Raw genomic sequence first — 16,867 nt, 5'->3', positions numbered from 1 at the left:
TTTTGCTTCAACTCTTGGATAATTCTGAATATTAGAGGTTTGAATTCCCTGTCAGTTAGGTCTAGTGCCTTTTCTTCTACTGGAAGGTCATCTGGTGTTTTATTTTGAATGTCTACTGGAACCATCGTGTCCTGTTTTTGTAAATGTTTTGATATTGTCTGTTGTCTTCGGAGCATTCAGTATTTTTTTTTTTTTTCTCATTTGTTGATTGTAGATATGTTTCGTCTTTTTTTTTTTATGTTTGGCTATGTCTGAGCAGGCAGACTGTGTGTTCTTTGCTGTTTGCTCATCTTTGGGCACAATACTTTTCGCCTCCTTCTCCAACTGGCAGGGTCAGTCACTCAGATATGGTACAGCAGGGCAGGTGTAGCTGAAGAGGAGTTGCTGGGATGGGTTGTTTGTGGCACTTACTACAGCCACCAGGGCGGGTTGGTAATCAGTGCAGGGCAGGTTCTGGTAGACCTGGCCTGTGCTGCTTGGTGGTGTGACGTTAAGTGCATGGTGCAGGTAGGCAGGATGGAGGGGGGAGATTGTGATGTGTGGGGCTAAGATGGATATGGGAGAGAGGAGAGAGGAACAGGAGTCAAAAACATACAAACAAACCAAAAAGAGTGCTAGAGGAGCTTGCTGTTTGAGTGGAGAGATGAGAGACTATTAAATGGAGAAAAACAAAAAGGGGAAGATGACGAAAAAAATGAAGAGAATAAATAAATAAAAATTAGAAAGAAAAAAGAACACAAATGCTCCCAGGGATCCCACTGGTGTAGCTACGAGGTCTGGGGAAGTTGTTCCAGGTGTTGCAGTGAAACCTGGCTAGAAGCCTGAGAGATATTCAGCACCAGGTATTCAGGGAACAGGAAGAGAAGGAAGGTATAGAGAGAGAAGAAACTGAGTAACGAAGAAAGACAAAAAGGGAAAAAGAGGTAAAAGAAAACAAAACAAATTAAAAAAAATAAATAAACAAGAAAAGCCCCCAAAAAAACAGAAAGAAAGAAAAACAAAACCCACGAGAAAAGAAATGCTCTCAGGGATCCCTCTGCACATCTACACAAGCTGAGGGGGTTGGTCCCAAGCCGCGTAGCACTGCCTGGCCAGAATGCACTCCCAACTAGAGAAAAGGAAAAGAAAACTAACAAACAATTCAAAAGAAAGAAACAAAAGCCCTGGGATCTCACCAGCGTGGCAGCCTAGGCCGGGAAGCAGTTCCACACTCAAACGGAGCTCCGTAGCCCCTTAGGACGAAGCAAAGGTGGCGCATGGAGCCAGGTAGTTGAGAGAAAGGAGGGGGAGGTGGTGAGAGGTAAGGATGAAATCAAAAGAAGCGGAAAAAAGCAACAGCAGCAGGCAACAAATGGTACTCAGTGAGCCTGCCAGTGCAGGCGGGTGGAATCCAAGCAGCCGGTGCTTCCCAGCCAAGAGACTGTGGCCACGGGAAGCAGAGGAGGCCGAGTAGGGGTGAAGAAGTGTGGGGGGTGGGAAAGCATATATCACAAATTACAGGTTGTTCTGTCTCCTGCTGGAAGCTCTTTGAAGCTGCTTTCTCGTACCCCCTATTTGCTGGTCTCTGATAGGTGTCCATGATGGTAGATCCATGCTGCATTAGGTGATAGGGGACCTCTGCATGAACCTCTCCTCGCTGTCCGTTCTCTGTCAGTTTTCTCACTCCATCTGGTGCTTGGCTGAGTTCTCTTTATGTCTTCATTTGATGTTTTAGGGTTTCAGGATTGCTGTTTTCTCTGTTTGGCTTAGTTTTTCAGATCTTTGCTGTGGAGGGACAGCATGGTGCTTCTGCCTAGAGTGCTGTTTTGCCAGAAGTCCCAGATGATACCTAGAATATTATCTTTAAAGTTTTGAGAAATAAGAATTGTTAACCTGAAGCTGTAAATTCAGCAAAGTAAAACTATCTTTCAGAAATGAGGATGAAAAAAAGGAATTCAGATGATAGCATTCACAAAGAAAAAATGATATTACTCCACCAGACCCCGTCAAGTAAATTATGCAAATGTGCACCTTAAAAGGAGACAAAACTAGCTTAATAAGAGCTCATATGCAAAATGGAATGGAGAGAGAGAGAAAGGCAACACTTGGGTAAATCTAAATATACCAGTGGTTGGCAAGTATGTGATGTAACCAGAACATTTATACACTGCTGAGAAGTATAGTAATTGATACAATTACTTTGGGAAAGTTTGATATTATCTAGTAATTTTAGATTGTGTGTACTACTCCTAGATGTATCGAGAGACATGTACAAAACAAACAAAACCCAAATAGAATCAAATAAAAATAACATTAATGGTAGAATAGATAAATAACATGTTATACGATGAAATACTATACAGTCAAAATGACTGAATTAAAAGAATAGGCATTAACATGGTTGAATTGACACAACGTTCAGAGAAAAAGAAAATTTCAGATTATATAGAGAATGATTCAACTTATCTGAAATCCAAAGACTAAACAACATTTTATTTATTATCAAGCATTTACATTGTGCTCACTATATATAGTCACTATTCTAAGAATTTTATAGTGTTAACTCATTTAATCATGTAATAACGTAATGAAATAGGTACTATATATACTATGGTGTCAGATACACAAGCAAATGAAGAGAATGATAAAAGCAAATGAAATGAAGAAAACACAGAATTCAGTACTGTTAACTGGGCAATGAAGGTATGGAATCAGCAAGGCAAAATTTGGAGTTTCAAAACTCTCCATGATTGTTTATTTCATAAGCTGGGTGTTAGGTGTATGGCTATTTTTTTTATTATTCTTTTAACCAGACATGTATTTTATATTCATTCTTATATATGCATAATACCTTTTATAATTAAAATGTAAAATCATAAGTGTGAAAACTTTGTATTGCTCAATAGATTAATAGATCAGAAATTGTCATTCATGTGAAAAAATAAATTTGGTTTCTTACAACAAACAATATATGATAATAAAGTCCAGATGGATTAAAAACCTAAACGTGAAAAGTAAAACTATCAAAATTTTATGAAAATGATAGAAAATATGTATGAAGTTGAAATAGGGAAGGATTTTTTTTTCATTAAGACCTTAAAGCACAAACCATAAAGGAAGTAAACGATAAATTAGAAGACATTAAAATCTTTTATTTTGAAAGTCACTGTACAAAATAAAAAGACATATCACAGACTAGGGAAGGATATTAATAAAAATACATATCACAGACTAGGGAAGGATATTTGCCACCCAGAGTTTGAGTGACTTAGATGTGGCTCTATCCAACGCAACAGGTGGACTCTCTGACCTGCTAGGGTTTATCTTTTTTGGACTGTTATATTTCCAGTCTTGAGGTAGAAAATATTTCTTTTCCCTCCAAACCTGCTCCTCCTTTTATATATTCTATCTTAGAGAATGACATAATCATCCACTTACCAGTCCAGTCCAGAAATGTGGAGTCATTCTTAACTAATCCCCTTGTAGTAGAATACTTTTTCCTTGGTCCTTGTCTCTCTTTCCATACAGATTGAGCTCCAGTAGCCTAACATTCCTGGTCTATCTTCAACCTCTTATTTAGTCCTCCCCAGGAAACGAAGAGCAAAGACGTGTCGGTGAGTTCGGAAGGAGAACCTGATCATGCATTTCTTTTTGGAGCTAGCTAGCTGTAGATGCATGAATCTTGTAATTCACAGCAGTAGGCTTCTGCTTCCACACAGGGAGGCCTGGCATTTTCTAGAGAGTTTGTTTACTTCTGAATTTCACACTTTGGAAGACCTCTTGCCTACGGATACCCAAACCAAACCCACTGCCATCACTCATGTTCCCCACAGCACCCAAATCTGCAGTCCTCTAGATACTGGATAATGACTGATGCTCATGTGTTTGCCCTCCCCTCCAAACCATCTCGGCTCTGGGTTATTAGTGTTCAGGATTATAAAAAAAGTCTAACTGGTCTCTCTTCCCCATGTCAGAGTCACCTCCAATACAGCTTCCACACCACTACCAGGATATTTCTTGAAGTGAAAATTTTATCATGTCTTGGCATTTATCCACAGCTGTTAGTTTTTATTTCAAACTCCTTTGTTGTCCCTATCTGGCCCTTTATGATCTGGTAAGCTTCTCCCCTCCAGTCCCATATCCAGCAACTCCAACAAATGCATTCTTACTGTATTATACAGGGAGCCCTGGTGGCACAGTGTTTAAGAACTTGGCCTTTTTCATGCCAAATGCTCGTGGTATTACAAAAAACAACAGGCCAATGTATTACTCTGCCTTCACACAAGTTTTTCTCGTTTCCCAAAAAGACCTTGTAGCTTTCTTCATCTAGCCAGCAACTAATCATCCTTTAAAACTTAAACCTTAGTTTAAATATCATCTTGCCAGGAAGCCTTCCCTGACTCCTATCTGATATAACCTTTTTTGTCTTCTTTAATACAATGTGCAATCTTTCACTCATTTATCTAATTCATCTATTCATTTGTTCACTCTGTGATCCCTCCTTCCTTCCTTCCTTCTGTCCATTCATTCACTTGTCAATAATCACGTGCCTACCATGTACCATGGTTTGTGAATTATGCTGTGGATACAGGGTTAAATGGATTGACATCATTCTTGTTCCTGTGGATTATAATCTCTATCAGAGACTTGTCACACAGGACTGTAATGAAACGTTTATCTGGCTGCTGTGTCCACTAGTTTGTAAACTATTTATGACAGAGATGGTGTATTTGGCTTTAGATCCATACCACTTACCACATTCATGAAACATGGACGTTATCGATAAATGTATATTGATTCACTTAATTTTTAAATTCTTAAATTTGTATAAAATTTTTCCAGCTTTTGTAATTTCAGAAATTATTGACTTCATTGCTCAAATACTTCTAGATGATTGTTTTTGGTTAGGATACCTCCTGCAACCTTGAACCTTGAATATGTAAAACAAAGATCAGGAGATGTTTGAAATTTAGATTCATTGTAGCAGTGGAAGCATAAAGTTAATTTACCCAGTGGACTAAAATGTTTAATCGAATCTTGACTCTAGCTCCTAATGCCAGCATCTGGAACTATTTTGCTTCCTGCTGATCTTCCAGCCCTGCCCTTTGGCCTTTCATTTATTCAGTGAGTTCTGAATAGCTTTCCAATAATTTTTATCTGTACCTCCACCTATTTTATAATCAGATATCCAGAGTTATTTGCTATTTCTTAAGACCAAGATCCCTAATTTATATGCTTACATAAGGGTGTTAAACAGATTAACAAATGCTATTGAATACTCTTTATAAGCTTGAATAGTCAGTGTATTTAGAAAAGTTCTGTTGTGCAAAATCTCTAAAGAAATGGAAAATCTACTAAGAGATGCCTGTGTATTATTTCCTATTAAGGTAATTTGCCCGTGGACTTTCCAACTCCGACAAAAACTTCCATACCAGTGACATTATCTCCACACAACTGCACAGACCATGAATTTGCCTGCAGGTCCAATGGTCACTGTATTGAAAAAATTCAGAAATGTGATTTTAGACATGACTGCCCTGACAAATCTGATGAATCATCTTGTGGTAGGTGAATTTCTAAATTGTGTATTAAATATAGCATAAGAAATAGATAAGAAAATAGTGTAATCACTAAGTAGCATGGCCAAGTGGCATAGTTAGAAATGTTCACCTTGGCTTAGAGCAATTTCTTAACATAAGAGCTATTTGTATAGCAAATTATAGAAGAATCAGCATGTAGTCTGCTGTCATGCCCAAAAAGAGGTAAATGGTTTTGGATTAATGTTTTGGATTAGAAACAATTATATGGATTACACAAAGTTGGTAGGTTGGGAGAATGAGTCTGAGTGTGAATCACAGTAGTCTACAGATAGTGCTGCTGGAAGATAAGCACAGTAATTAAGCGATCAGCTGCTAACCAAAAGGTTGGCAGTTTGGATCCACCAGCTGCTCTTTGGAATCTCTATGGGGCAGTTCTACTCTGTTTTATAGGGTTGCTATGAGTCAGAATTGACTTGATGGCAATGGGTATACTTGATCTAAGGTATGCAAGGTAAAGACAGTTCTCCGACCCAGTCAGATGTTGCCTAATTATAGAGTATAAATAAATATTTGGATCAATTATAAAAATATGTTAAAACAAGTCAGTTGAGCTATTAACATATGTGAATAAATACTATATTCTCCTTATGCTAAACTGTCTGTCACTAAAAATTCTAGGACCATTTTGAATCCTTTGATAAGAGTTTTGGGGAATTTGGAGGATCATTGTCTTTATGAACTTGACTTCAGAATTATCATTTACTAGATCTTCTTTGCTCGGCATTATAATACCTGCAAATTGGAAAAATTTGTTCAAATTTTGCCATTGCCTGAATGCATATATATAATGAATGTTATGTCAAATATGCAGAGTTCATGAGAAAGCCATTTCTAATATAGATGGGACTTTAAACACTTGAGAACTGGTGAAATATGGTTTTCATTTATTGGTACTTACTGATCTACTGTTTTTCCTAAGTGAATCAAAGGCAAATTATTTAACTCAGAAGTGAACTTCACAATGAAAGATAATTCTAAGAGAGGAGTAGAGTTAATCTATGTTTGAATGCGTGAAGCACCAGATAAGAATAACTTTGTAATTGTTTTTCCCTTCCCTGCTCCTTTTAGACTCTCTCTTTGTCGTTGGATAACCTGTATTTAGTAGCATCCGAATTTACTATACTCTGTTTCTCAAGTGTCTTGATAATATCGTGGGTCCAAAACATACTGATAATGCAGAGAGTATAGTGGAATTCTTACCTATCTTATATCAGCCTTGTGAAGAAATTCTAGGACTTAAAAAATCATTTAAATTTCATATTCTATTCTTTTACCCCAGGGTGGGTGGGTGGGGGGCTTCTTAATGTACATATATAACATAAATTAACTAACTAATCTAAAAAATAAAATAAAATCAAAGCTGACAGTGACTCACTTTGTGAATGAGATGAGACAGTAATTAATTCAAGTTAGTTAGGGGATTATGCTGCTTATCACAGATGCAGGATAGTGCAATGGAAGATGGTTGTGGTATTCGTACTTTCTCATAGGAAGACACTAAAATCCTCTTATGATCATACTTAAATTGTACAGTTTTTGAAACCTTATGCAAAATGTAATTAATTACAAGTAGTGAGTATCTTTAGTGAATTCTGAATTTCTTAGTTTGACTTTGCAGTTTTAGTATTGTCGTTAATGATTGAATGAGAAGTTTTGATGAGTTATTTAAATTTTCCAAATGAACGTCTATTATTAAAATATTTTAAAATCTTGGGGATTTTTTAAAATAAATGTGAATTAAATTATTACTGTTTTATTTATGACAACTGTATGATCTTGCCTCCTCCATCTCTTTACAAGATAGAATATTATGAGAAACTGATTATATTCAATAACCTTACATTTTCTAATCATTTTTTAGAAATGTATAATTTTTATCTTTTTAGTGATATGAGGAGTACTATTGTATTGAATCCTAAATCTCTTCAGAAAGATAAATATAATTATAAAATATATATTAATATTGATTATGTAATTATATTTATCTCTGTGAAGATTAAATAACACACCTGAATGTCATGATTAAAAACCACTTTCTTTCAGGGAGCCTATCCTCTAATTTTACATTAAGTCATGAACTAAAAGTTCTAAAGGTGGTAGTATTATGCCTTCACTGTTTATGTCACTTAAAAGCCAGAGTACATAAAAACTAGGATGAACTATACAGATGCTGTATAGTATACAAAAGAACTCACTGAGTCTTTTTTTGTTTGTCGAATTCATGGAGTGGAAGATTTAAGACATACAGACGTGAACATAGGGAGAGAGAGAGCAAACTCACAAACCATATCCACATACAACAAACTATGTATTTTAAAACTTACTGGGCTTGTAATTTGCTATGATTTTAGAATGCAGTAATTACAAGAATCTTAAAAACTTACAAGGAAACAGGTACAATATCAAATTTATTGTAAATCTCATGTTTTGAGCTTAAATAGAATGACATTTGTACTGAGCTGAAGTTTAGCTTTGGAATATTACTGGGGGAAAAGGAGACCAGACTTGTAAGAATTTAGCGGCCAGTCATGTAAGCAATGTAACTGCTGTGTTAGAAGAGACTGGCAATGCTTAAACTACTGCATTTAGGAAGCTGATTAAAATCTCACCTCCTCATGAAAACAGATTCATGACTATATGCATTTAATCCTATATTTCATTTACTACATTTATTTGAGTATAATAAGCCTAGATTTCTTTAAAACAATGATTGTATAGATGGTTTGCTGAATTATTATAACTATGCTTAAAAGTGAGAGGTTACAGTAAGAAAAAAAAAAAAGAATAAGAGAAGCTGGTGCAGATAGAAATTGCCATGTACTGAAACATTTATTGTGATTATCTTCTCTTTTTTCTGCCCTCCTTAAGTTATGGAAGTTTGCAGCTTTGAAGAAGAAAGCCTGTGTAAGTGGTATCAGCCAATCCCAGTAAATTTATTCCAAAATTTGAACACATTCCGGTGGGGTCTTGGTAACGGAAGGGGTATTCATCATGGGGAAGAAAACCACAGGCCATCGGTGGATCATACAACGTAAGTGACTACCTGTTTTGAACATGTCTCTTAGCAATTGTTTATTAATCAGCTCCCAAACTCCTACCCCACCACCTTATTCTAGGCCAGTGCCATTGTAAAGATAAATGCTACATTCTAGAATGAAAGCGCTAAACGTATTCTTCAATACAACATTGAAAAAAATCCAATTAAAAAAAGCAAGGAATGCTCTTGTGAAAGTTGTAGAGACTGGAGAAAAGCGTGAGGAAGTCAACAAATATCATTTACACTATCACCACTCATTGACAAGCTCTCTTAATATGTTGTTTTAAAAATAATCTGTTTATTCCTCCCCTCCCCCAAACCCTTGTCTCTTTCTCCTTTTCTTCCTCTTCCTGCTCTTTTTCTTTCTCCTCCTCGCCCACTTTGCCATTCTTTGAATTTCCCTTTCTCCTCCCTCTCCCCTCTTCCCCTTTTGCTCTCTCTCCTCTTTCTGATTCTGTTGTATGTTTGTTTTATATATATGAGTATATATATCTATGTGTAAATATAACATACACACACGTGTATGAACAGAATTTTTCCCCGTTGCCATAAGTCATGATCACATTGCCATACCATTAAATATTCATCTACAACATGATTTGCATTTCATTATAAGGGCATTTGATAATTTACTAACCTATTCCTGACTGGTGGACTTCCCAGTGAATTCCATTTTAAATTTTGCTGCAAAGGACAAATTATTTAGTTTATACTGCCTGACAAACGCTGTTCTAGACACGGGAGATAAACCAGCGAATGAAACAGATGGTCCTTGCTCACATGGGGGAGACAGGCAATAAACGAATTAATATTGCAGGTGGTCATAAGCGCTGTAATGAAAAATGGAAGGAAGGGAGAGGGTATTGAGTGGTTGGTGTGGATGGTGTCTTTCTGAATGGAATCCAGATGAAAAGGGCACAGCTGGGAACTTGTCAGAGGGCCAGTGGGGCTGGGGAAGAATAAACAAGGGTAAGCTACACATCAAGTGTAATTTTTTTCTCTGTTGTATGGCTATTAAATTTTTGTCCATTTTTTTTTCTTTTCACATTTGTTTTATAGTTTTGTAAGCATGTTTTATATATTTTGTATATCAACATTTTGTCTAGTTATTGTTTTTGTTTACCATGTTTTACAAATTAGTTTTATCACAGTGATTATATATACATAGTCTAAAAAGACAAGTATTGATGATTTATCATGACCAAGTAGGCTATCTTTCAGCAACTCCTATCCAATTTCCTAGAGATAGCATTCTGTACCCTTTGGTCACATAATTATTCATCTACATTTTTCTAACTTTTATGTGGGACTGGTTATAGGTTGTTGTTCTTAGGTGCCGTCAAGTTGGTTCTGACTCATAGCAACCCTATGTACAGCAGAATGAAACACTACCCGATCTTGCACCGTCCTCACAATTGTTGCCATGTTTACACCCATTGTTGCAGACATCATGTTAATCCATCTCATTGAGGGTCTTCCTCTTTTTTGCTGACCCTCTACTTTACCAAGCATGATGTCCTTCTCTAGGGACTAGTACCTCCTGATAACATGTTCAAAGTACATGAGAAGACGTCTCACCACCCTTGCTTTTAAGGAGTGCCGAACTTCTTCTAAGACAGAGTTGTTCGTTCTTCTGGTAGTCCATGGTATATTCAATACACTTCACCAACACCATAATTCAAAGGCATTAATTCTTATTCGGTCTTCCTTACTCATTGTCCAGCCCTCTCATGTGTATGAGACGATTGAAAATACCATGGGTTAGACCAGGTGCACCTTAGTCCTCAAAGTGACATCACTGCTTTTTAACACTTTAAAGAGGTCTTTTTGCAGCAGATTTGCCCAATGCCATGCACCATTTAATTTCTTGACTCTTACTTCCATGGATGTTGATGTGGATCCAAGTAAAATGAAATCCTTGACAGCTTCAATCTTTTCTCTGTTTATCATGATATTGCTTATTGGTCCAGTTGTGAGGATTTTTGTTTTATGTTGAGGCATATCCCATACTGAAGGCTGTAGTACTTGATCTTCATCAGTAAGTGCTTCAAGTCCTCTTCACTTTTAGCAAGCTAGGTTGTGTCATCTGCATATCGCAGGTTGTTAATGAGTCTTGTCCAGTCCTGAGGCTGCATTCTTCTTCATATAGTCCAGCTTCTCGGATTATTTGCTCAGCATACAGATGGTGAAAGAATACAACCCCGACGCACACCTTTCTTGATTTTAAACCACACAGTATCCCTTTGTTCTGTTCAAATGATTGCCTCTTGGTGTATGTACAGTTTCACATGAGTACAATTAAGTGTTCTGGAATCCCCATTCTTTGCAGTGCTATCCATAATTTGCTATGATCCACACAGTTGAATGCCTTTTCATAGTCAATAAAATGTAGATAAACATCTTTCTGGTAGCAGGATATATATTTGTAAAATAATATATAGCCATTTCTTGATTCAAAGACTTTAGACATTACATATTGAATTCCTGTTATGAGGAATAGAACCTTTATATTCTTCTCCAATTCACTATCCCCCATCTTTCTAATACATATATACATAATTTTTATTTTATTTAATTTTTAGCTTAGTATTAATCTGATATAATTTTCAAATTCTGATCTTAATGTTACATGATGATTGTTTCCTTTTTTTTTTTTTACAATTTTCTGTTTATTGTAGAATTGATAAATACCTCATATTTTTAGTTTCCTTAGAATGTTATGTGCCTAATTCTCTTTTTCCTAAATCTTAATAGTATTTTCTAAATGCTCAAGTGTATAAAATAATCCATCTGCCTTCCCTTCCCCCTCATTTTTTTCCGTGGAAGCCTCTCTCCAAAGCCCTCTGCCCATCTACTCTTGTCTCCGCAGGTTTCTCTCTACCTGCTGCACTGAAGTTTTCCTTGTATATCCCCTCAGATAATCTGGCGTTGAATCCCCAGATTCTGAAACACCATGGCTTTCTGTTTCTTATTTAAAGCCTTTCTTCTTTGTACTATCTTTGTTTTTCTCTATGCTCTCTTTTCCAGTTTGTTTGGTGCCTCTTTTGTTATTAGAGATTTCTCTCGTTTGTCTGATGATCCTTGGATCTCTATTAATGTTTAAAAGTAAGGCACTTAAAAGTTAGTTCGAATCTCTATACTTCTTTGTTGAGTGATGGGTGTACCATGCGTAACTAGATGTCTACATACTGTTTTCTGAAATATAAGTGTTTTCTAGTTTTAAGTGTCAATTTTGTCTATAATAGTTTCTTCCTTGTGTACTATAGTTAGAAAACCTTTTGCCACCTTAAGATTATATAATTATTCAACCTATATTTTTTTCTAGTTTTTATTAGTGCCTGGTTATAGGGAGCACAATCTAAGGCTCCTGTGGAAGTGTTAACTTTACTTTGGAAGACATTTAACAAACGGAAAATGTATTGGTTCTGACTCAGCTGACAATATGAATTTAAAATGGAGGATAATTTAGAAAACATAACATAACATAGTAAACATGATTATAATAAAATTCTCTGATATTAGTGCATTTATTTCTGCTTCTCTGGCCTCCATCTTTCAAGCATTCATCTTAGAAAAGCCTCTTTTCCACCTTTTATTTTCGTTATCTTTTCTTTAAAGTTTCCTTGTTCATTTTCTCCTCTCATTTCCATAATGATCATTATTTTGAGTTTTTGTTATTTCATTTTACTCTTTTATCATCATTATTTTGGTCTTTTGTTCTCTTTTCAAGGTTAAATAGCTACAAAAATACATTCAGTGCCCACTGTCCTAGAAGATACTGTCCTTCCTTGTTTCCTCTTGATGATTTCCAGGAAATGTTATGGCAGACCACGAAAGAATGCCCAGATATATTAGAAAGACTCTTTTTATAACTTTTGTGCCTCTTACATCTCTCTCTGTAGTTAAAGCTTTATGACCCCCAGCTTCTATGGCAGCTGCTTTAAAAAAAACTAGTGGTAACTGTAATGACCAGTCCCTGACTGCCTTGGCCAAAATGCCACGCAGGGAAAGCCACTGTATCTGTAGCATATGATGAGCTTTTTTTCCCCATGATTGCATTTCTCCCTACTTTTTTCTGAGTTGTCTTTGGTTGTTGTTTGTTCTGTTAGGGTACTTCCTGTTTTATCAACATTTAAGTTAGCAGCAAAGCTACCCAAAGTATGTATATGGGAGTGTGTTGGTGTACAAAAGTAGATACTAATACTGTTTTGTTTTGATCATGTGTTGACAGTTGGCAAGTAATTTTTGAAATGTCAATATTCAAATATTCCTTGGGTTGCTTCTAACTCACAAAAGCAAAGGATAATTTGAGAACGTTTCTGTAGCTCATGCAAATAAACCACATTGTATTAAAAACCTGTATTTCTGTAAAGAAAGCAGACAGAGTAAAATCTCACTTCTAGGTGGTAAAGATATAAATAGGAATATGGAAATATGGCAGCATATTATCAACTCAGAGGCCCTGGCTGATGCAAATGGTTAAAGCACTAGGCTAACATAAAGTTTGGTGGTTCAAGTCCACCCAGAGACACCTTGGAAGAAAGGTCTGGTGATCTACTTCTGAAAAATCCACCACTGAAAAAGTCTACGGAGCATAGTTGTACAGACACATATGGGGTCACCATGAGTCAGAATCGACTCAACAGCAACTGGTTTTTATTATAAACATGTAATATAATTGCCTTTTAACTTGTTTGTTTCCTCCACCTCCCCACCCCCACCTCTAATAGACTTAAAATTCCCTGAGGGCAGGGGTTTGATTTCTCAATTTATTGCATTATTTCTAGGTGTCCCTGGTGGCACAGTGGTTAAGGATACGACTGCTAACCAAAAAGGTTGGCAGTTCAAATCCACTGGCCACTCCTTGGAAACCCTATGGGGCAGCTCTACTCCGTCCTATAGAGTGCTGAGTAGGAATCAACCTGACGGCAACGGATTTTGTTTTTGTTTTGGGGTATATAATAGGTCTCAGTAATTATTTGATGAATGAATTAGTGATGGTTAGGCTCAATATATTTATGTCTCATAGTTTTAGGCTATAAGGTACAATATTAAATATATTTATTTTGGCATACTAAATAGTGAATGTTTAATAGATGCCCTCCACATCAAAATAAACCACTGGGAAGGAGACAGTCCCTAAGCTTCTACCTCAATAGTTTGCTCCCCCCCACCAAGTTCCTTCTCTCAGCCAAAGAAGGTTAGATATTTTTTTCCCTGTTGTAATAAATAGTTTCTATGCATCTTATTTCCTACACTAAAGCTGATAATAAATCTCCAACCTATGTTTTCCAAAAATAATTTCTTTTTTTTTTTAATTTAAAGCAAAGGTTTTCTAATTTAGAAAAGACTCTCCTCTCCTAGGTACCTGGCTCTGGGGATGGAAAGCTAGTTTTTTTTAAGTCCAGTGTTTGCAAAATAGTTTTTAAGACCAGCTTTGAAAATCAAAAAACTCAACACTAATACTTTCTTTCTTTTGACATTCAGCTATACCAGTCGCAGTCCTCCCTAAGTCAAAGATTGCCACAGGCTTAGTATGGTAAAGATCATGCATAAGCAAGCAAAATAAAAAAAGCATATTACAATAGTTGAAGATTTTCTCTCTCTCCATATGCTCAGTAAAGCTATAAGATGTCAAGAAAAGTCATTGGGAGATAGAAGTATATAGGGAAATTTTCATTGTGTAATTGAGTCTTGGATAAGGACTTAAAATGTATATTTTTCATCTTGAAAATTAAATGATATAAGTTAAATAAAATGATATCGCAAGTGTTAGTCAACTTTTTTGTATTCCCACTTTACTGGACTAGCCTTTGTAACCTGAGAATCTGAATTGAACTTTGTGGCCTAAAATTAGGATTGTACATTTATTTTCTATTTGTTTGCTTGTTTGTGGGAGAGTAACACTATTACGTACAGCTAGTCCATCTAGCACTTTGTATAAATTAGAAGAAGTCATCTCTTTTTCTAGGGCTGGGCATGTACAACCCTGTGCCCTGGCACATCACATAATGAGGGGATTTTCCCCTCTCTTTCTCAAAAGGGTGGAACCTGAGGGCACCTGGCATTATTTTTTTTACTAATATTGTAATCAAGGTTTATAGAAATAAATATTGTTCCCCACTGTCATCCAATGAAAAAATAAAATACATTCAGTGTAAATATCATTAGTTGAAATTTGTGTATTCCTTTGTGATTGGATTTGGGTGAAGTTTCCAATTCCTTTTGCTTTAGCTTATGCGGTGACAGCAAACATTTAGTATAAATGTTCTTTTCTTAGCATTTTGTAAAAGGGCCACAATTTAGTAAAAAACAAAAAAAACAAAATGAATTTGTTCCCATTCATGTTCCAGGAACAACTAGTGAACTTCGCAGAAACGTTAGTCCTGCCTAGATGAGAATTCCTTTAAAATTGTCATTTGCTTATCATCAAATCAAGATATTTGTATCAGCTAGCATCTGAGCTTTGTAGCTTATACAAATTTAAATATGCTTACAAATACTGCAGATTTGGACATGGTTGTTTAATAATTCTTCCCAGTTTGTAATTTCATGTGATCTCAGACTCCTGTACTCTGACCTCCACAATCAGGTTAATTGGCCAACTCTTTCAGCTCAGGTAATGTTACTACAGTATGTAAAGTGCTTCATAGCTAGGCACCATAAATTTTATGATCATTTTTATCTCATAGGAAAACACCTTGTTTGACACAATTTATTCATTTTTACTGCTGGAGTTCAAAGAGAGCAAAGTTTTGAGTTCTTGGACCTCAGGTCCATTTTATTTGACTAAGTACTCATCTATTGGTTAAATAAGGTTTAATATTATGTTTCTTAGGAGTATGAAATCATCCCCTCAAGCAAAGTTAAGTTCTCCACACTTCATTATTCATATGGAGTGATGTCTATTAGAATAGGATATTCTATGTCAGTATTTTCTAATTATGTTCACAGAAGCCTTGGGGAACAGTCTTTCAAAAAGTGGATCAAGGACCACTGAAAATTTACATACAAGTGAAATAAAAAAAGCATATTCCGGAACTCTTGCATCAAAATATCAGAGAATGGAGCTGATAATCTTTTTTTTTTTTTTTGTATACTACCTAGATGGTTCTAGAACCTTATTTTTAGGGGACTTCATGACAGGAAGTGGGGAAGGTATTGTTGAAAGGCAGGGGGTGGCTTTCTCACCTCCTAATTTCAATTTTTTTAAGAGCAGATTTGTTTTTCTTTAAAGAAAGTGGTCAAATTTTTTTTAGAAAAAAAAGTCTCAGGACAAAACAAATAAATTTAAAAAATGGCCCAGGGTAATTGCATTTAAAAAATAAAGTAAAATTTGTACATTGTAAAGTAACTATTATAATTAAATAATTTGGGAGAAAGTCTTTACCCTGAGTCGAGCTAAAAGACATAATTTCCAGGCATCTTATACATTGTCTCATTCATTATGAAGTGCCCAACATTTTATTTAAATCCTTTTTGCCTAACTATTCTCTTCCTTCTCTAATTATAATCAAGAAGACCTCTGTCTTTCTGTTGGATCAAAGCAAAAACAAATACACAAATCTCATAATTTTTTGGAGAAGATAGATATTTTAAAACATTTTGGATTTTAGGATTTGCCTACAGGTTTTTGGAAAACTATTTTATTATTATTATTATTTTTATTGTTGTAGTTTAAATGAAGTTTACATTTCAAGTTAGTCTCCCATACAAAAATTTATACATACATTGTTATGTGACCCTAATTGCTCTCCCCATACTGTGACAGCACACTCCTCCTTTCCACCACTGATTCCCCACGTCCGTTCAACCAGCTCCTGACCCTCTCTGCCTTCCCATCTTACCTCCAGACAGAAGCTGCCTGTTTAGTCTCTTGTATCTACTTGAGCTAAGAAGCATATTCCTCACAAGTATCACTTTATGTCCCACAGTCCAGCCCAATCCCTGTCTGAGGAGTTGGTCTTGGAAATTGTTTTAGTTCTGGGCTGATAGAGAATCCAGGGGCCATGCCCTCCGAGGTTCCTCCAGTCTCAGTCAGACCATTAAGTCTGGTCTTCTTACTAGAACTTGATTTTTGCACCTCACCTCTCTCCTGCTCCATCAGGGACTCTCTGTTGTGTTCCCTGTCAGGGCAGTCATTGGTGGTAGATGGGCACCATCTAGTTCTTCTGGTCTCAGGCTGATGAAGTCTCTGGTTTATGTGGCCCTTTCTGTCTCTTGGGCTAATACTTTCCTTGTGTCTTTGGTG

The 16,867-nt window shown here is 36.1% G+C and overlaps 1 protein-coding gene across 1 annotated transcript in view; it reads left to right on the top strand.

The window, feature by feature from the left end:
- The window catches only part of MALRD1 (MAM and LDL receptor class A domain containing 1), a 964,362-nt gene that overhangs the window by 313,502 nt on the left and 633,993 nt on the right, over window positions 1–16,867 (top strand). The window contains 3 exon segments of the mRNA XM_012556720.1: window positions 1,263–1,266; window positions 5,367–5,543; window positions 8,448–8,610. Coding sequence (XP_012412174.1) covers window positions 1,263–1,266; window positions 5,367–5,543; window positions 8,448–8,610 — 344 coding nt within the window.

Source organism: Trichechus manatus, unplaced genomic scaffold (assembly GCF_000243295.1).
Source record: "Trichechus manatus latirostris isolate Lorelei unplaced genomic scaffold, TriManLat1.0 scaffold00075, whole genome shotgun sequence".
In the NCBI taxonomy this organism is placed as follows: domain Eukaryota; kingdom Metazoa; phylum Chordata; class Mammalia; order Sirenia; family Trichechidae; genus Trichechus; species Trichechus manatus.
This window is presented reverse-complemented; position numbering and strand designations above follow the sequence as displayed.